Source organism: Eptatretus burgeri, chromosome 4 (genome assembly GCF_056783735.1).
Source record: "Eptatretus burgeri isolate ZD-2024b chromosome 4, Ebu_testis_v1, whole genome shotgun sequence".
Taxonomy (NCBI): Eukaryota; Metazoa; Chordata; class Myxini; order Myxiniformes; family Myxinidae; genus Eptatretus; species Eptatretus burgeri.
Window position 1 is genome coordinate 91,827,899 of NC_140964.1, and position 22,388 is coordinate 91,850,286.

The following is a 22,388-nucleotide window of genomic DNA, read 5'->3' on the forward strand; positions in this document are numbered from 1 at the left end:
TGTGTGTTGAACACAACAGGCAGTTGAATTGTGGTTGCAAGCGTGAGAGTGTTAAAATGAAATCTGCACGAAGCTCAAGCGTGGAGCAAGCAGGCACGGTCTGTGTGTGTATATACAAAGTAGGTTGCAAGGGCGATTGACCTTCAGATCTAGCATGAACGGGTGAGGTCATCGTGCTGGATATAGTAGAGAGATTGTTGGAATTTTAAGATCGTATTTAAAAAGAATATATAGTTTTAGTTTGATTTCGAGAAAAGGAAAAGAATGAATCTACATCTTAAATGGAAATGTAAGCAACAGTTGTTCGTGTACAGTGAGGCGGGGCAAGAAAATACCCCGCTATGAAGTAGAGGAATTTGCTTGTTTGTCAAGTTGTGTGTGAGAAGGAAAAGGTGGGAGCCTGCTTGTGAGGAGCTGGTTGTAGGATTAAAGCTGAAAAGAATTGTTCGATTTTTGTTGTTGATAACAAAGTGCAAAAACGACAATTCTTTGAGCATAAAAAATAGATTGGTTGTATTAGCACGATTGGTTGCATCATTGTATTATGATCTGAATTTTTGCAATCGATTGTGGCAGGAATTTGTGGTAGATTTAAAATAGATGGTAAAAGCTATGTAGATGTGGCGGAAGGCACCGCATGTTGGAGCATGCAGGTACAGGTCACTCATTACGTGAATGACTGCAGGCAGATACACGAAGGTAAGCGTGTGCATGTAGGTAGATGCCAGCAGGTGAGAACACTGTGCTTGTTATACAGGGTGGGTTAAAATGGTCAATTATCCCAACCCCACCACCCTAACCATTATGCCAACACGAGGCATGGTGTGATGTGAAAACACAAATATGCATACATAATATATAAATGGACATCAATGCTCATGCTGTTATATTCACAAACAGGCGATGCATTAACGTACATTCCGCCTCTCGGATGGATGTTGATTGGGTGCCCAGTCTGATAGCATTGGCTCATGAATATTAAAAGATCTCACAATATCCTTTGGAGAGAGTGAGCAAGTTATCGCAAGCATAATACAGACAAAAGGAGATTGGGCCAATGATCACGAAAGTAAAGAGTTTGCCAAGACAATATTTACATCAGGTATGGGGCAGAAATTAGTATCGCATGAAAGAGAACGAAGGGTACAAAGGGATGGTACCACATAGTACTTATTAAAGGGTCTACGTTGGTCAGTGGCGTACCTAAGGTATAGCAGGTATGGCACATGACCTGGGCACCACTTGAGGGGGGGTGGGGGGCACCACTGAGCAGGACTCGGTCTCTGTCAAGAATGGAAATTGAAGTTGAAAGACGTCAGAGACGAAAGAAACGAATGGCTGATGAGAACTCGAGAGACACTGGGTTACAGCCAATGAGGAAATGGAAAGAGTCATGAAGGGAACACTCGACCATCTTCACAGAGAAATGGACGAAAGGTTCGCTCGTTTGCACGACACTGATGCCAAGTTTGGGTTCCTTCTCGATGTCGAGGGATGTGTTACGGCGCAGACAGTAACGATCTCAAAAAAAAAGAGAGTGTGAAAATTTGGGTGAAATGTACAAGCTCTGATGTTGATGGACAGCAGCTATATGAAGAAATTTTGGATTGCAGAATGTTGCTATCAAGTCAGGCCAACATGAAAATATCAAGACCTGAAGAGCTTCTCGAATTTATTGTTCAGTATGGAGATGAGAGCATCTTCCCCGATCTTCGGATAGCTATTCCGATAATGCTGACGATCGCAGTTTCCATCGCCAGCTGTGAGAGATCATTCAGCAAGTTGAAACTAATACTTTCGTATTTGAGAGCCTCCATGGATCAAGGCAGACTCTGATTTTGCTCTGCTGAGTGTATAAAGAGAAGAAACTGAAAAAACTGACTTTGAGCACATCATAGACCAATTTGCATTAGTGAAAGCAGGGAAGGTGCAGTTGTAATTTTCATGTAGTGCCATAATTTGTTAATTAAAAGATTAACGAGCTTGGGTTGTATTTTTGATCTGCTTTATGGTAAAGTTATTTAAAAGATGGGTGTCAGATGTTTGGACAGTGCACAATTTCAGTGCTTGCCATAGGCGTTATTGGTACAGTATGTGGATGATTTGCTGATTTGCTCGACATCAGGGGATACATTGCAAGGGGAACATCTTAACCCTTTCGGGGGCACTGGCTGTCAAAGGCAATGGAGTACCAGAGGTCAAATTACAACTGTGCAAAACCCAGGTTACATACTTAGGGCATGTGTTGAGTGGAACCTCGAGAAGATTGTCAAATGACAGGGTGCAGGCTAACTATGTGCGCTAATTGCAGTATGCAACCTAGCCAAGGATAGAAGAATAATAATATATACGGATTCCTGATATGTTTACAGGATGGCACACAAATGTCGGGGAACTTTGGAAATAAGAGGGTATATAACATTGCAAGGTATGCTAGTCAAAAATGGTAAATTGATAGTGGAACTGATAAAAGCTATTAGCCAGAGTGAAATGTTGAGCACATATGAAGCAAAAGATATGGTCTCAAAAGGAAATGCCTCAACTGATTTAGCAGCAAAACAAGCAACAAAAACAAGAAATGGCAAATATGCTAGCCAAAGAGAAAATGAAGAAAAGGCGCCAACTATTGACGACATTGCAGCACTACAGGAGGCAGCTGAGGCAAGTGAAAAAGCCAAGTGGGAGAAAATAGGCTGCTGTTATAACAAAGAAACAAAACTTTGGGTCTCAAAAGGAGGGTAAAGTGGTTGCCCGAAAGGTGCTTTTATCATCGTTTGCTCGTTTGGCTCACGGAAGTGGCCACACGAGCAAAAGGGGGATGTATAAGGAGGTGCTTCGAACATGGCACGCTCCAGGATTTGCAGCTGTGGCCGAAATTTTTTGCAGAAGCTGTGCGTAGTGTGTGCTGCCTTTTTGGCTGTTGCTTGCATCATTGGTTGGGGCATGGCTGTGCCGCTGATGCGGTGCCCCTAGTGCTAGTACTGGTGTTCATTTTTGCCAGCCTTGGAGGAGTGACAGGCTAAGTCAACCCTCCGGTGTTGGTTCGGTGGTCAATGGGACTCGAGCTCAAGACTCTACGATCCCAAGCCATCACCCTAATTGCTAAGCCAACACTAGGTTATAATATTGGTAAAGTGTCTATAAAACATATGGACATATGCATGATGGACAAGACAACGATTGACTTTTGTGCTGCCTTAACAAAGGTTTTCAAAGAGTTTGACTCGCAGGTCAGACAAGCACTATCAGACCAGCTGCAGAGAAACACCACAGCATCCAGCCTGGCGACTGGGTGTACATCAAGGTGTTCAGGCAGAGGAACACATTGAAAGCACGTTGGACCGGACCACATCAGGTATTATTGGTCACCAACACAGCTATCAAGTGCAAAGGTAAGATTCATGCATCTTACTGCAAAAAAACATTCAGGAAGTTGTAAAGAGAAAGAAAGGATTATGGCTGGGAACACAGAATAGGAGAAGGTAAACATCAGGATCAATTGCATGAGAAAGGCATGTATGGGACAAACACCTATATGACCCTTCCATATAATTATGCACCCTGTGTCACACGGGATGAAGGGGACGTAGACACTGTACGCCTGAAACGAGGCATAGTGTTACATGAAGGGATAACTGGACATCCATTGAACACCTTTTTAGCAATATCTTTACAATATGCTAAAAGTATGAACAAGAGCAAGTGTTGGGCTTGCTTACAGTTACCCCACTCATCAAAGCATGGACTGCCCCTCTCGGCATTTCCATTTTCAGGGGAAGATAAATATGGGAACCTGGATCGTAGATAAGCTAACCCAGTCCTATCTAGAATAGGAGGGACAAAAGGGGATGTAAGTGCAAAAGTACGAGAGGTAACAAGTAACTGGAAAAAAGGAGAGGTACAAATGTACTGGCTATTTGCACTGGTACTATCCTAAGTATTGGGTGAAACGTAACTTCCTATATACAAGGGAAAAAGATGATCACACTCCCCGATATAGGACAAATTTTGCCTCACTATCTTAGGGGGAAGAAAAAGTAACTATTGAGGGACAAATTACTGGGACAAGGATAGATATAAGGATATGAATGAATAATCTTGTGGAACCCCAGGCATCATTAAAGGTATATATCCATGATGTGGTACAACACATAAGGAAGGCAGCTGCAGAGTACCATGGCTATTTTAAGGAAGGAGGGTTCGGATTTTGGTTAATTGGAGTGTTTGGTGGATAGGGAACATGGATACTCCACATACTGATAGTTGGGCTATGATATTCATTGCTATTGTTGTCATCAAAGTAATGATCGGTGTGTGTGTGTGTGTGTGTGTGTGTGTGTGTGTGTGTGTGTGTGTGTGTGTGTGTGTGTGTGTGTGTGTGTGTGTGTGTGTGTGTGTGTGTGAGAGAGAGAGAGAGAGAGAGAGAGAGAGAGAGAGAGAGAGAGAGAGAGAGAGAGAGAGAGAGAGAGAGAGAGAGAGAGAGAGAGAGAGAGAGAGAGAGAGAGAGAGAGAGAGAGAGAGAGAGAGAGAGAGAGAGAGAGAGAGAGAGTGAGAGAGAGAGAGAGAGAGAGAGAGAGAGAGAGAGACAGAGAGAGAGAGAGAGAGAGAGAGAGAGAGAGAGAGAGAGAGAGAGAGAGTGAGAGAGAGAGAGAGTGAGTGAGAGAGAGAGAGAGAGAGAGAGAGAGAGAGAGAGAGAGAGAGAGAGAGAGAGAATTTACCACAGTAACAACAATGGTAGCACATGAAGTTTCCCTGGAGAAACTATCTCTGACGATCCAGAAGATCCAGAAAACCCAGAAAATGAAGAACCTAGTTTAAAATTTAGTCGAGACACCGTGACGGTGGTACTTTTTGGAAAAATATGAAAGTACAGACACTCGTGCCTTTGGAACTGACAAAAACCCCTTTTGAAAGAATTCAACAATTGTTGCTAAAAAGCCAAAAACAGATGGATGATTGCGATGAAGAGATGTGGAATAATAGAGATATCTTTAAAACTTCAGAGGAAAAAGAATTCGAGCAGCTTGCTCAAATTAAATTTGATTAATATAATTGGAAAAGGCGATTGCCTATTGGATGTATATGTTCGGTATGCACAGGGTTCTTTCCTTCCAAAATCGCCTGGGCGCCCCAACTCTGTGGGATGGGGAGGTGGTGGCCCCCCATCGGGGTTGCATCCACTAGCAAGGGTGTTAACCCACCATAGAACGCATGTTTGGGTGACGCGGTGGAAACGAGCCTGCCGCTAGCCAAACGACAAATTTAGATTTTCAGTAGATTTGTTTTTACCGAACAAACCCTTTACTTGGTTCTGTGAGAACAAAAGGGGGAACTGTGGAAACTGAATTATTAAAATCATATTTATAATCATGCAAAATGCAAATTAACTTAGTTTAGTTCTTTAAAGAAATATTTTAATAAACATACATGCTGAGAAAGCTAAGTATACATGCTGATAAAGCTAAGTATACATGCTGAGAAAACCAGTAGGAAAATACACACATGATCGTTACTTTAGTCATCAACAACCTTTGTTAAATCTTATCGGTTTAGTGAACCATTGATCTGTGATCATGTAGTCAGCAGGACAAAACAATGACTCTCTTCGCCCCCCCCCCCACACCCCTCTCCTTGAATCTGAAAACAAACTCCAAAACAAACCAAAACCTATCTATGTGGCATATTTGAAGTTCACAAAGTTCCATCTGATAAACTGTATATATGCACTTAATATGCTATGTAACCTTAAGTCTTCAGCTTGTAACTATGGAGCTGGCTGAGGTCTTCCTTCCATGCATGGAAGTGTCGTGTTTTACTGAATAAACGGCTTGTATATGAACTTGCGTTTCTCTGTCTTGAGGTAGCAGGAAACTGCTCCCACAGTACCAGGTCTCTTCGGAGAATCCTTGGCTATCACTGGTCAGACTTTGTGTCCAACGAGCGGTTGCTGAGAGAGACTCAAATGAGATTTGTTACCTGCATAGTCCATGAGCATCAGCTGCGGCTGTATGGACATGTGGCTTGTTTTCCTGACGCTGATCCTGCTCACCAGATTCTCTCAGCGAGGGAGTCTCGTGAGTGGAGGAGGCCAACGGGCCAACCACGTGCCTCGTGGTTGCAGCAGGTTGATCGGCTTCTCAAGGAGATGGGGATGGGCCAGGCATCTGCCTGGGGGATGGCCAGATGGAGGCCCCTGGAGTACCGGCGGAAAGTGGACGCAGCGACGCGCTACTCTGGCGCATGCTCCCATACCTGACCTGACCTGAACTTCCTCTTTCACATGTGTGGTTCTCGGTATTGTATCATAATTCACTACTCTTTTTCTATTTCCACAGACTGCTCTCAATTCGACCTTTCCCTCATATCTTGTCTAAAAAAAATCCAACTGTTTCAGCGTTTCTTCTCTCCATTCTCTTAATTCTCCTTTATTGCATCCCTCACGTAACGTCTTTAATTGCATCTCTGACTTAAAAAAACAATTGAAATCCAGTTTGCGATGCATGTTCGTGTTTCATCAATCATCCTTTTTTTTCCAACTTCAGTGCCAATTCACCCCACCTCCTTAAATCTACGTCATCCTAACCCCTCACCTGTTATCCCCTCTCCTTACCCCTCCCATCTTGCCCCTCATGGCACCTCTTTACTGTCTTCTACTTCAGTATCAGCTCCTCCTCTGTTGTCCAAAAGTGTGTGGTGTTCCAACATCTGTGGGCTCCATTCTAACCTAACATATCTCACTCTCTCAATCAGTACATTAATCTCCACAAACATGCTCCTTCCTTCCTCTCAGCACACCTCTCCCTCTTTACAACCCCTCAAATGTTGTACCTCCCCCTGCCAGCTCCCTTCTTCACCATACCTCGACCAAGTCTCATTCTTCCCCTCTCCTCACCTCTCCCATCACCCTCCTGTACCTTGGCCATGCCTGCTCTCATAGTCTCCCCTCCCTCTCAAAGCTTCCCTCTCAACCCTCCCTCGCAAAGCAACCTTCACACTCTTCCCCCTGCAAGCTTCCCTCTCACCTTTCTAAAAAAACTCCACCCTCACCCTTCCTCTCAAAAACTCCCCCTCACCCTTTTGCCTCAACTCTCCCCATTCATCTCTCCCCCTCAACTCTCCACCCAATCTTCCTCCTCACTCCCCCTTCCCAAGTTTCCCCCCTCACATCCACAAAGGTCCCTGAGGCTGAGTCTTTGGATCTCTCACCGCAGACAGGTTGGTGGTCTTTCTGTCTTTTACAGTCTCCTCTCCGGCCTCACAACCCCCCCGCCCCCCTGCTCTTTACGAGATATGTCCCCTCAATATTTCTGCAGGGCGCTTAAGGTCCACCAGCAACCCCCTTCTGGTAAAACTACCAAAATCAAGAATCGCTGTTTACCTTCACTCTTTCATTCCTACTTTTTTCCTGCCTTTGAAACAAACTCCCACACTCTCTTCAATCCCACTCTTCCTTCTAGGTTTTCAAAACAGCTGTTCACCCCAAACCACGATCTTTTCTACCTCTGATAATCCACCCCAAACCCACCTCCTTCAAATTCCCTACTTTACTTCCTGAAAGTCCTGTAGTGTCCATCGTGTGTACCCCGTGTACCCCACCCCATCCCTCTCCCATCCACAGATCTCCTCATGTCTCTGTTCCCCATTGTTTTTTTTCCTTCCCTCTCCTGCCCCTCTTGTCGCCTGCGCCCCTTGTTGTGCATTTGTGTGTTAACTCTCATATGAGCCTCGACAATGTCTACAAAAAAAAACAAAAAAAACTACATCGGCAATCGGTAGAGCACATACCTCTGTCAGGTTGAAGAGTTTATGTTTTGTATCCCACTGATGGGCTGGATCTGGATCAGGACCTGAACCAAAGTCGAATCTGCTTGTTCTTGACACCGAACTCAACCTCCTAGTTTTGTCATAAGTCATACACAACTTTTTGAAATTTCATGAAATATCATGTTTTGGCCTCATCTCAATGGTGAAGTCACTCGAATTTTTTTTTTTAATTATCGTATCTGGATCTTCACCAAAATCTAATCAATTTGTCATTGTCACACACCCAACCTGTCCAACAAATGTCGTCCGAATATATCCACAACTTTTTGAGATATCCTGCTTACAGGCAAGACAAACAGACAGAGGTGAAAACATAACCTCCGTCCACCTTCGGTGGCAGAGGTAATTAACACCGATATCAAATACACCTGTTGTTATGTGAGAAGGTAATAAAGATAAATAGAGCTTTTCCTCCAAAAATAAAGAGTGAATCAGAAATCTGGAACATACTTTTGGTCTTTTACGAGAAAATCCAAAATGACTATTTACCCTAACTGATGTATTTTGTTTTTATCCAAACATTATACACCTACTGTGTTCTCTGCATATAACCCCCCCCCCCGCCCAGCTCATTGCTCATCAAAAGGCAGCAAACAGATTTTTAAAAGTTCCATACAATGGAACAAAGTAAACTCACCCCACCCCCGCTCTTCCCTTCCACCCACACTTGAATACATGCTTGTCAGAGCTGTTTCCTGAGATCATCGAAGAGGAACCATTTTGATTTAATTGGGTTTATGTGCAAAAAGAAATGCAGCCATGACCTTTAGTAATCGGACAAATAAAATAAAGGAACCAGGTTAGTATGCAGCTGTACACTGAAAAAAAGAAAAGGGAAGCACGTTTTAAGGCACTCACTTTAAAAAAAAGCATTATTTGCAATGTTTTCCACAATAAATAGACAGGCATGTGTCTAGCTTGACAAATGACATAATGACCATGCAAAAAATGTTCTGTAGTATTCTATAGAACGTGTACTGTTGTGTATTGTAGAACTATCAAGTTCTGTAGAATTTCTGAAGAACAATTTTTTGCAGGGTGAGCTTCTAACCTGGTTCTTTGTTAGCCTCCAGGAGACGGTGTGCATGATCAAGTGAGAGACGCAGCTCTTTCTCGGCCTTGTGTTGTGAAGATGCTTTCATCATTTGGCCACAGTGATGACACAGCTCCAGTGGTACTCCCTGCAATGGAATGTACATGAGCAAAGACTGAAAAAACAATCGCAACGTTTATAAGGATGTGCCAACTTCCACAAGAGTAAAGCGTATGTGGGCCCACGACTTTAGTGCAGGCTGCAGTCATGATCACATGCAGTACTATCGAAGGGAAATGAAACTCAAACTTAAAATAAATGAAAATTGCTAGATCTGATCAATTGCTATTAAATGCTTCACTTCACATCCCTACCTCTGAGTGGTGACAAAACACATAACGCAAATAATTGTTTCCTCGCTTATCAAGGACCCACGAAGGCAACACATGGTTGCCTCCATATAAACTGATGGAAAAATTAACTAAAGTTGCATTTGTTGTTGAAATATATTTGGTTTTCCTTCAAATTATTCAAAGCAAATCTCATTGGACCCTCAGTAATTACTTCATGAACCGGTGGGGTGTATTGCGGTATGGAAAGGGTGCATTTGGGTATGCAGTAATCATCCCAGCTCATATGTCTACCAAAGTGGAAGTGACCATGGTTTTAAAAGTTATCAAGTGAGTGCAGATCATTCAGCTGGCTTAAAGCTAACCTCAAACATGGTATTCACAAAGAAGTGCTACCTCCTGGCATGCCACAAGAACATCAGCTGATTAATTCAGTTCTGACTGTTTACATACCTAGAACTGGATAACCCAAATGCAAGCACAAACTGATTGTATTCAAAAATGTGAAACAAAAATCTCTCTCCCTCCCCTCATGCCTTCAACACCTCAGTGTGGTTAACGTCCACCTATTATGGCAATGGTAATACAGCCTCAAAATTTGTGGCTTAAGCATGAAAATTAGTACCAAATTACCACTTCTTCTTAATATTCATAGTTTTCAATTTATTTCCTGCCTAAAAGAGCCAATGCTGTGTGAACCTGTCATCAACCCATTGTTGTTTTAACCATGGATATGTAAGAGCATGTTACACAATGAGTGGCAGCAAATGCAAGGTGAGGGAATCAGATAGAATACAGGAAGGAAACAAAGTACAAAACCACACACCAGACAAGTGTCAGCTGTGCGGAATGATACATAAGTAAAAAAGTCACGTTAATCTTTGAAAATGGAAAGTAAAATGAAAAAAAACAACCCCCCCCCACCCAATGCTATGTGCATGTTTTGCATACAATTATAATGAACTGAGATGGTGTTATACAATTATAATGAACCAAGATGTTTTGTACAAATATAATTAACCTAGATGGTTTTATATTGTTGCGGACCCAGATTTGCAGAGATACCATTAGGGTGGGGGTATCCCCGGTTCTCTCTGGACTCCCCGGGAATCGAGGCTGTTGCACCACGAATAAGTTAGTGTCATGGCGGGTCGCCAATCGACCGCAAACGCTAACAATTTAATCACGTGATCCAGTGTCCTCCGTCTGACTTCCGTTTAACTGTGGGACACAAAGTCTCCTTATCGGGGAATCGCATCCTTGATGGTTGTGCCCCTTTTATCTTTATTGGATCTTGATTAAGGCGGCCGAGTTTACCACTAGCACAACGCTGGACTGATGTGAGAGCCAATCCGTTGGGGTATTATAATCTCCCGGCTAAGCTCATGTGTGAACCATGCTGGACCAATGGAGGAAAAGGAAAAAAAGAGCTGGGTACATTTATAACATAGGAATTTATTACAAGCAAGGGCGAGGAAAGTTATGTGGCCCAGTAATTGGTTTATTCATAAAATGTACAGCAGGGGAAAGCAAAGAATTTGTGGGTGCAGCAAAAGAAATGCAAATTTTTACAAAAGGAAAGAGACACGGTGCAGAATTAACCCGATAACCTTCTAGTCTTACTTCTGTTACACAGCTTACAGGCGCCATCATACACACACACACACGCACACACACACACACACACACACACACACACACACACACACACACACACACACACACACACACACACACACACACACACACACACACACACACACACACACACACATCCGAGGAAATTAGATTTCATCCAGAGAGAGGAGGAACCATTGAGGTGGAGCAACCTCACTATACGTGGCATGGTCGAAGGACCTACACAACCCAATAACTTAGGAAGGGGAGAAGGGAAGAAAACTGGGGTGTCTGTGATGTGTGAATGGGAGGTGCAAAAATGTGGTGCAGCATGATGCAAGAGAAAGGTGTGAGAGATGTGAATCAGTAATGGCTGCTACTTTAGTTCATGTGTCTGCAGTAAACGAGACACAGATGAGAGAAAAAGATGCGTGAGAAGAAAGCTTAACAGGGACGTGTGAGAAAGTCTGTAAATGTTATGAATATTGGCTGCAGAACGCAGCCGAAGCCGAGCAGCGATGACCCTGGCAGGTCTTGGTAATAGCTCGCTCCGCCTCACTCGGTTGCACTGCCGCCTCTGCTCGGTAAAGACATTTGGCTTGGAGGCTGGACGAAGGAGAGTTGGAGGCTGGACGAAGGAGCCCGACTGAGCCTGATTTGTTATCTTTTATAGAACCTGAGCAAGGGAGGGGCCAAAAAGCGGATCAGGAGGCCTGGTAGGAATTTCCGAGGGCCCTAATTGGTGCAATAGCCATCACCCAGCTCCGTAGCCACGCCCCACCAGACTCCGGAGTTGACCATGGCTTAATTTGCTTCTCGGCCGGGCCACGCGACAGAGCTTCACAATTAGCATTGGCCGAGAGTTTTGTGAGCACTCTCCGGCTCTGAACGTGCGCTGGATTCCGTTGAAGCGTGGTTATTTAGCGGCACGCCAAAGCTACCCAGACGTCATTGAGCGAACCTCAGCGCACGTTTGCACTTCCAGTTACATGCCGAAACACCCCGGCTCGCAATGTCCTTCGTGCCCTCAGAGGCTGTGGTGAGTGGCCAGGGAGATTACTGTGGTTGAGCAGTTTGTAGTGGTTGTTGTGAGGTCGAGGAAGTGCTGTAGCATTTGTGGTGAAGATGTTGAAACATTGGGAGTGGTTGAACGATCGTAGTGAGGAGACTAAAGTGGTTGGTTGTGGTTGTGCATTTGTGGTGAAGAGGTCGGGCATAGGTTGTTGTGGGGATTTTTAGAAGGCGTCTGTAGTGATCGTGGTGAGCATTGTAGTATTGTGGTGAGGGTCTGAGGTGAGGCATCAGTTGGTTTATGGTGTACTGTTTGTACAGGAACTTGGCATGCATATGCAAATGAGCTGGGTCATGGTGCCTCCAGACGTTTCTTGAGTTGCGTCACTGATCTGATGTGCATGCATGGCGGGGTTTGTGTATGAAATAAAGTAAAATAAATGAAAGAGCAAGGGATTAAAGACCTAGCTAAAAGACCTACGCAATGCATCTTCTGCCATTTACCCACTAGACATATGGAAAGGCTAACTAAACTCATACTAATAATGAGATAACTGTCTTATGATTGCTATATGTTAGATGCCATTGCCGGTTTCGCAGAACTGCAACAATATAATTATAATGAACATAGATGGTGTCATACAATTATAATAAACCTCGATGTTTCTTACAATTCTAATGAACCTAGATGGTTTTATATAATTATAATGAACCCAAATGGTGTTTTACAATTACAATGAACCCAGATATTTTCAACAATTCTAATGAACCTCGATGGTTTTATATAATTATAATGAACCAAGATGGTTTTATATAATTACTAGACGACCCATGAACCCGTTGGATTCCCGTTGTGAAAGCGGTTGATAAAAAAAATCATTTTAAAAAAGAAAAAAAAAGAAAAAGATAGCTCCAGCGAACTATACCGCTGAGGTTTGCATTGATCAAATAGTCCCGAAGAGTACTTGACTGAATTGGGAATTGATTTTTAAATTATTTTTGTCGTTGCCCGATTTGAACGAAACTTGATATTGCACGTCAATGTCAAAAAAAAAAACGGAGAAAAGAAAGTCGAAAAAATTATTGTGCGTAATCTTCTAAACACTATTTTATTTATTAATGAACATAGAAGTATTAGATCAAAATGGCGATGTTTATTTTATGCTTAAAAATAAATCGTTCTTTGTCTTTACTAAATGTTTGAGATTTTAAAATAAATCATTTGAAGAAAACAAAAAAAAGATAGCTCCAGCGAACTATACCGCTGAGGTTGTTTGCATTGATCAAATAATCCCGAAGCGTATTTGACTAAATCGGGAATCGATTTTTTAATAATTTTTTCGTTGCCCGATTTGAACGAAACTTGATACAGCACAACACAGGAGAATGGTGAGTAATGTGGGCCAAAAATTTTTGTGCTATCGTGTACCATTTTGGCTGTATTTCAGGAACATACATACATACATACATACATACATACATACATACATACATACATGATGTGAGTTTTAGTAATATATAGAAGATAGATAGATAATGAACCTTGATGGCATTTTACAATCATAATAAACCTCGATGTTTTATACAAGTCCAATTAACCAAGATGGTTTTATATAATTATAATGAACCTAAATGGTGTTTTACAATTATAATGAACCTGGATTGCGTTTTACAATTACCATGAACCTACGTGGTGTTATACAATTCCAATGAACCTACGTGGTGTTATACAATTAAAATGAACCTAGATGTTTTCTACAATTATAATAAACCGAGATGGTTTTATATAATTACGAGCAGGGTATGCTTTCACATTGTGTAAACTTACATATTGTGTGAGCATACGAACCATGCATCCTCATTGTCTTGGGTCGCTCACCTGCATGTGATTTAAAATTAATTCATTAATTAATTTTTCAGATCTAATATATAAAGCTCTTTCTAACCACTCAATGACTCATTGACTGATATTCAAGATTGTTGCCTTCCGGATGACATAGAAAGCTGAAATTTTGCATGCTGATGGACATCAAAGCTGCTCTATTGGGAAAAAAAAATCACAATCGTCGGACAACATCCATAAATGAAAATATAAGGGAATGGTATGGTATGTAGAGGAGAAAGACAAATCATAAGCACCTTAAAACAAGTTGCTTTGGGCAGATGGGGCTCATTAGTACATTTTTCTGTATTTTTCACATGAGCTTCCCACTTTAAATCATTATGAAAGTAAAAACCGAAAACTTTCACAGTGCATACATTATTGAGCTCATGGTTTCAAATATGCACAAAGTGGCTCATTTGGAGGATCTCACATAAATGAAATATCCATTTTGACACATTTTGCAGGGTATAAACTTACATTATCGCTTTGTGACAATTACAAAAGGTCATTATAGGCTGCTAATTGTATATTTGACAGCTAGTGCGATTGACGACAATGAACCAGTGTTACGTCATCTACGTACTTAACCGTATACAGTTCATCAGATGACAGTACGTCATTGATAGCGTCCGCACTGCTGATGGGAGAAAATGAAATAAAAAATCCGGGGAATAAAAGCGGGATGTATATCGAGATCAATAAGCTTTATGGTCGCAATTGTGTGATAAATTTGATTAAAAGCTTTCATAAAGTCCGTTAAAATGATTGAGGAAAACGGCTCGGCCTTTTCCGCATTAATGTACACAGGATGTTACATGTTAATGAGGCAATGTAAAGTGTAAAGCAATTCGTGGCTTCCAAACTGATGTGGATCAAGATTTGGAGTAATCCATCTTGCAATTAATGCTTCAGTGCTCTCAGGAAAATGATCTGTAAGAGATATTGATCTTAACTTTTCCAAAGAAGAATGGTTAGTTTTGGCGATCGGGACAACTATAGTGCATTTCCACGAGTCTGGGACCTTTTCTTGTTGAAAAGAGGAGGTAATCAAATGGGTTATAGGTGTTGCTAGCTCAACAGAGACTTCGCGGATAATGAGGGTAGATATCCTGTCAGGCAGGCTAAAAGTTTAATGCCGAATCATTGCCAATGTTTTTTGTAAGTTTTATGGGTTTACAGTTGGACATGGTTTCGGAGCTGGAAGGTACATTGGAAGGAAAATCAAATCAAGAGGGTCAAGAATAGATATCATCAAGAATATTAAACATAAGTGTGACGGTGATGTGGGTGGACATGGTCAAATCTCCCACCTGGAAGGTCACCAATTAAGCGACAAAGTACTTGGGACTGTGGTGTTGGCTGCTGAGAGAGGCCAAAAGATCTTTGCTTCAGTTTCCGATACACAGTATCTACAACAAGCCTGTCACCTGAGGCGAGTTCACCGGTTAAAAATGATTGAGACTAAAGGAAGACCTTAACCCGACCCAACTCATCCACCAAGTTTTTCCATAATCCGTCCACAACTTTTTGAAATATAGTGTGAAAAAAAACTGGGCCCCCTCTCTTCATGGTGAAGAATCACTTCAAAATGTCGTATCCACGGATTCTTCACCAAAATCGAATCAATTCGTTCTTGTTACACATCCAACCTGTCCACCAAGTTGCGTCATAATCCGGCCCCAACTTTGAGATATCCTGCTCACAGACAGACAAATAAACAGGGGTGAAAACATAACCTCCATCCACCTTAGGTGGCAGAGGTAATAATAGGGATAGTAGGGAACAGAGAAGGGGGGAGAGCGAGAGAGAAAGAGAAAGAGAAAGAGAAAGAGAAAGAGAAAGAGAAAGAGAAAGAGAAAGAGAAAGAGAAAGAGAAAGAGAAAGAGAAAGAGAAAGAGAAAGAGAAAGAGAAAGAGAAAGAGAAAGAGAAAGAGAAAGAGAAAGAGAAAGAGAAAGAGAAAGAGAAAGAGAAAGAGAAAGAGAAAGAGAAAGAGAAAGAGAAAGAGAAAGAGAAAGAGAAAGAGAAAGAGAAAGAGAAAGAGAAAGAGAAAGAGAAAGAGAAAGAGAAAGAGAAAGAGAAAGAGAAAGAGAGAGAGAGAGAGAGAGAGAGAGAGAGAGAGAGAGAGAGAGAGAGAGAGAGAGAGAGAGAGAGAGAGAGAGAGAGAGACAGACTGCAAGCAACTGCCTCGAATCCCACACATCCCTCGCGTAATCCAAAAGGCTTATTCGTTACCTGAGGCCCACTCCCACACAGGGAAGACTAAAGACAGGGAAGAGGTGACAAGACCGAAAAGACCTTTCTACGTGCAAGGCTTGTGCATGGTGGTCGTGGTGCTGATGGTGTTGGGCCCATTTGCTGGACATGTTGCGCTCCTCGCCTGGACTCCATGGGGCTGGTCTCTGGCGTGCCATTCGTGCTCTTAGCGCTTTTTAGGGGGCCTTCCCCCTGTCTTGAGTCCCTCCACTCAAGCTCACTACTCCCCACTCAACAAAGTGCACCGCACCAACGTACATGTTCATCAACAACTTTCGCATGGCTGTATCACCAACTGCTGCTTCCCAACTGCTACGCAGCTCTCCCCACGTGGCTTTTATCATCCTTCGTAACTGTGCTCAGATGAATGAGCTGAGAGGTCATGTGGCGAGCTTCGAAGGTTCAAACCCTATGTCTCACACAGTTGCTGAGGTGCCGTGCCATTTGTTTCATGATATTTTTACCTCCTTGGGGGATTCGCTGTATGTGCATAGTCACCGCTTACAATTTCCAAAGAACACATTTAGATCACAAATGGGAAACTATTTAATGGATCGGGGTGGAGCGATTGTTGTGAGGGCTTTAGACAAATTACAGAAGAGTAGGAAAGACATTTTGGTTTTCTGCTAGACATACTTTGACATGTGTCCTCTCATTTCATACAGAAACCCAATACTTATGCCTGACATTTATTAATGAAATAATTGGAGAGTTTGTGAAACACCTTACCCCACACACTCTTGAGAAAAAGGACATGGCAAGGGTCTTTTAAACTCTTACTTTGCGTTTCCAAGCATGATCTATGTTTCTGAGCACGAGCAGAATTTCTGAGCATGAGCCACCCACCATTTTTGTCTGAATCTCGCTGTTACTCTGACCTCAGAGCATGCAGCAAAATTTATTGGTCGAGATGGCAAAAAGTTTTGCCCAAGTACTGAGAAACTGAAGGTTTTTGCAAGTGCAAACGACACGATTTGTATTCTACATTGTTCAAATGTATCATTCCATTGAAATAAAATGTCTTGAAGGCTGTAGAAAAAAAACAAAACAAAGCAATTATTTGGAGGTTTACCACTACTGATCACCCTTTTTCACACTACCTTTTTAACCTGTTAAATTAGTTCTTCGTGTCTCTTTTTGTGTCTTTCATGACGTTCCCCAAAAAACAGTAAGTTTCCTGTTTGGAATGATTTTCAATTTTGTTTGACTGCCAGACTGACTGAAGCAATTGCTTTACAGCGAGTCTGCATGTGTGCTCAGGTCAAGACGCCATATAATTTGCCCAATTCAAAGTCAAAGTCCTGCCAAACTGAAGTATTCGTATTTAAATTCATGTTCCAATTAGTGTTCTACAGTGTTCAAAATATAAAATTCAATTTAAATCAAGTAGTTCTTCGATCATAGACAGACAGACAGGCACACAGGCAGAGTGAACCAATAGCTTAACCCCACTTTGTGCTGCATGCACGGAGTAACTAGTCGACCTTACCCCCGTTACCCCCATGGCAATTCCCACAACAATAAAGTACCCTCGTGAAGGGACCCGGTGAAATAGAAATTAGGAAACACTAAACAGTCAATGTGGTTATTTGTTGATACACACCAGGCTTTTGATGTTGGCATGTTACTGACCCTTTTATGCCTCATAGTCAGGGTGGAGGTTTAGGTTTAGTAATGTTGTGAAAGATCAACATTGATGTGCACATGACCTTTAGTCGATGAAATTGTTGATGTGTGATTGGTGTGTAGTCATCGAAGATGAGATTGTTTTCATTGTTGGCATGCAAAAGGAGTGCAGTTGGGAGAACGTTATTTTTTGGCAAATGTGCGATATTATGAAAAGTCATAGTAACTGATGCCATGAAATCCTGTTGCAGAAGTTAAAGTGACATAGTTGTCCAAATGAAAACACAGGTTTATCCAGGTGAAGGCCAACTATTTGTAGTATTTTCCTTGGGCCTAAATAATCGTCATAGCAAATTATGGTCGAATTGTGAACTGGCGATGATGTAGCTGAAATGGGATAGTCATAATTTTTGGAAACAGCTTGGAGATGATGCAACTTGGCAAAAATGACTCATCAGAATAAACTTACCAAAAAGACGTGCACCAAATGAACGCACAATGTACGGTTGAAAGCGATAAAAAAAATTTTCCCAATCAGAATATTTGTCAAAGATCAGTGCTCAGAGAGTAATCTATACTAATAAAAGGCAATGTGTGTATTTGCTAGTAGTAAATTTAGCAAGGGTCTTGAAATCATAGAGCAGTTGATGCATGGAATAGTCTCCCTGGAAAGGTAGTGGCAGCAGAAACAGTATATAGGAATCTAGAAGCATTTGGGATAGAGGGGAACATGGACATTGACAGGAATGGTAGGTTGCTGAGGTATGAATTAGTCATTGGATACCTGTGTTGTGATTGTGATGTCTGAGATGTGTGAAGTCTGTGAATGCGGTGCTGTTCATTCCTCACCTTTGATTAATTTTTGCACATTGCATATTTAGAAGATGAAAGTAACACAAAACAATTTTTTTTTTTAAAGTTTTTAAAAATAACATTTAATACTGAACTCATACTGTATATATGTATATACATATATACATATATATATATATATATATATATATATATATATATATTCTTTAAAATGTGGATGAAACACCCTGGTGATGTCTATTATGTACCTGCCCCATTGTTTTCATACCCACACTTTTATCCAAACAAATCCTCCCCTCAGTGAATTTAAGTTGATGAACTGTTGGATGGAATTAATGTGGTGTAGTTAAAGCGCAGGTTTGATAGGCAAAATGGCAACCATCCCTTGTCCAAGTTCCTTTTATATCCTTTTCTGAAAGGATGACTTACAGGCAGATCATGTCCACAGTGTTCACACCGAAGAAGCCTATCTTTAGAGGGGTCCTTCGGCTTTTCTTGGCAGGCCTGACAGGAGCAGTGGAAATAGTACTGTGCTCTCAGTTTGCGGATTCTTTTCGCCCGTGGCATGCGTCCTTCTTGGGGACCTGGAATTGGGATGAGACAAAATCACATGTTATTTTCTGAGAGTTTTATCCAAACCAAAAAAATACCATGAATGAAAGTTTATTGTGGTGATTTTAGGGTGAGGTGAGAAAACCATGTAAAGGAATTCATTGTAGTATTTAAATAGCATCTCATTACATGATTTAGGGGTTAAGCCTGGTGTTAGCTGAATGGTTAAGGTGGCTGGCTTAAGATCTTAGAGCCTTGAGTTAAAGTCCCTGTCAGCCAATGAATTAACACCAGGTGTGTTGACAGCCTGCCATCCTTCTGAGGTCAGTGAAATGAGTACCAGCGTGCTGGTAACAGGGGGAATTACATCAGCGACACAGCTGTGCCCTCAGAAAATGATGCAGCCAAGCAGCCACAGGCTGCATATGAATAGATAATTCAAAATTTTATTCCAAAAATTACAACTTTCACTTTTACTCTTTCTAAAAGACAAAACTATAGCCTTTTCAAAAGACAAAACGATACAAATGCTGGCCTTCCAGTTCGGGCCTTTCTGCACGTGGTGATGAAAATCTGAGCTCTCCGTTTCCACCTCACTCAAGCAGAGTTTTCCCAACTGGATTTGTTGTGTTTTTATGTTGCTGTCTCTTGTCTACGTGTTGCTGATGTACACTGTGCAATATTTCATGTTAATTTGTTTGTTTTTGCAATTTGTTTAATTTCATTTTGTATTGTTCATTCACCTGACATGGCTTATCCTTGAGTAGAAAGTGTGAACCAGAGAGTTGGTGTGAAAGCCACCCAATGCTCGCCTGTTTATATATTTCTCGTTTTTAAAAGACTAGTCTAATAATATTTTTTATAAAGCATTGCAGTGAAGTCTGATCCAAATAATTTTAAATCAATATATGTATTTGTATATTGTAATCAGTAAAAAATAGTGTGGTAGATAAAAACATTAGACAGGAAATAACTTGCACCAAAAACTTTAACATTTTCACGCTCACGCTGACGCTGACGCTCACGCCGGGGGTATCGCTATAGCTCTCTGTTCTTTGAACAGGCGAGCTAAAAATCTTCGTCTCTGTGTTCCTCATTTTGTTTCCTTCTTTCAAGGTATCCTGCCTTCTGCTTCCTCAACATTATCCTATTTCCTCAAAAATAATCAAAAACAAACAAACAAAAAAACAACTTCACTTTTCACCCCACAATGATTCCGATTTCGACTCGAATTTCCTTCTGCTTCTGGTTATACATTTCCCCCACACACCCTTCTTTTCTCAATATCTCAAAACTGAATCTACATGAAATATAAATGTTTCTTCCTCCTTGAAAAGCATTTTAAATCATTTTGAAAATGCATTTCAACCTTTGTATCTCCTTGAGAAATGCTACATGTGTTTTCCTTCTACACCACAATGCAGTGTCTACAGAAAGTCTCCTTTCAAAATTTTCACCTTTTGTTGCCTTATAGACTGGATTTAAATTGCATTAAATCAGACTTTTTCCATTTATTTTCACATCGTAAACCACAACTTCCAAGTGACAAACAAATTCTACAAACTTCAGAAAATTCATAAAAATACAAAACTAGAACATCTTGGTTGGATAAGTGCCCATCCCCCTTATAATATCGTTGCGGATCCGGGGTGGCGGGATTCTCACCCGGTCCTAGGCGCCACCCTCATCACCACCGTCTCCAGGGTTTATAACGCTGGCCGGCTCGGCACAGGCCTAGGGTCACGCGCCTTCAATTGCGATACCAACGTAATCCTTGTACCTTGCCAGTTGGGGAAATAGAACCCCTGGTTACAGACTGGTATTGTCAGAGACCGAGCAGAGTCTACCAGTCTGTAACCACTTTGGTTTTATATGCCAATCGAACGGATCGTTCCTCGACGCGACACAAATTAATCCATAGCGGCAACTTCATACGAATTAACCAGATTTATTGGGGAACATCAGGGATCACAACACAAGCAATAAACACGACAATGTTTATACTAACTATCTTTAACCCGTTCTTAACTAGGGGACTACGGAGTGCAGGTTTCGAGGGGGTCCCTACCGAGATATGCCTTGGACAACGTGCAGACAAAACAGACAGACAGACAGCAGGCATGCAGACAGAGTACTTGGTGATGCCCCATGGATGAGAGGAAAGTGTCCAAAAAGCACGAATGTCGCTTGCAATAGGCGAATGTCCACGGATTTGAACTCCCCCTCGAACGTGCCGCATGGCGAAATGGAGGCGTCGTACTCCTGCCCAAGTCACCGCGTGCGCACGCTCTCCCCAGCGCGTTCCGGCCCCGCGCAATGTCGACGATGGGCCTCAACCGATCTCCCTCGTGGTCCAGCATACAAATCCAGGCCTGGCCTGTCCTCCAGACAAGGCCCAAGTCGAGAGGCCGAGCTCCGCAGGCAGATAGACTACGTGTCGAGCCGTGAGGTGAGTACGGACGGAGGCTCCACGGCCAGATGCAGGCCGAATTGGTCGATCACCTCCCCGTATGAGTCGATCGTCGACTCCACGTGCAGGCAGCCTCTCAAAGCCGACTGCCGTTTTTGTACCGGCAGATTCCACACTGTCCCTCCTTCGTTCACTCGCTTCCAAAACACGAGCAGCCTCTCAACTGACTGCAGTTTCCCAAACTGCCAAAACTGAGCCTCAACCTGAGGTCTTCGCTTTCCCTCTCGCTCGTTCCTTCATCGACACACGAGCCCGTTTTTACGAAGCATTCATTTCTCTCGCTTCGACACACGAGGACTGCCTCTCTTAGCGACCGCCGACAAAAGCTCCTCCCCTTCGCGTAACTTCCTCTCCAGGCCACACCCCTCAGCCGACTGGGCGGGGCTTCGTCCAGGATGGGAGGAAGAAGAGCGATCCTTCGTTTCACCACCACAGCACGAACACAAAAACAGTCTTTTACACCTCCCGACACACATATGACGTCCATTTCACCAAACAACCTATCTATACATGAATTCAATGGGGGATCTGAGCTAATCCTATACTTAGTAGTCCCATAAGGGCCATTTCTGTAACAATATCAATTGTAAATTAGCTCAGGTGTAACCAATCACCTTCAACATCACACACCAAGTTAATTAGCCTCCACCTGTGTTAAATTGTGATTCTGATTATTTCAGAATAAAATCAGCTGTTCCTGTCAGTTTCCTCTGCTGGGTAGTGCATTTCACAGTGAATCAAGCATGAGAACCAATAAGCTTTCAAAAGACCTCCAGGATAAAATTGTGGAAAAGCTCAGATCAGGGGATGGGTATAAATATATTTCAAAGGCCTTGAATATCTCTTGGAGGATAGACAAGACAATCATTAAGAAGTGGAAGGCGTATGGTACCACCAAGACCCTGCCTAGATCAGGCTGTCCCTCCAAAATGGATGACAAAGGCATGGAGGAG

At 42.3% G+C, this 22,388-nt stretch overlaps 1 protein-coding gene across 1 annotated transcript in view; it reads right to left on the reverse strand.

Annotated features, from left to right (window-relative positions):
* The window catches only part of SMYD4 (SET and MYND domain containing 4), a 111,854-nt gene that overhangs the window by 20,736 nt on the left and 68,730 nt on the right, over positions 1–22,388 (reverse strand). Inside the window, exons 6-7 of the mRNA XM_085879331.1 lie at positions 18,843–18,997; positions 8,876–9,005 (exon numbers count right to left, since the gene is read on the reverse strand). Coding sequence (XP_085735457.1) covers positions 8,876–9,005; positions 18,843–18,997 — 285 coding nt within the window. The remainder of the gene's footprint in view (positions 1–8,875; positions 9,006–18,842; positions 18,998–22,388) is intronic.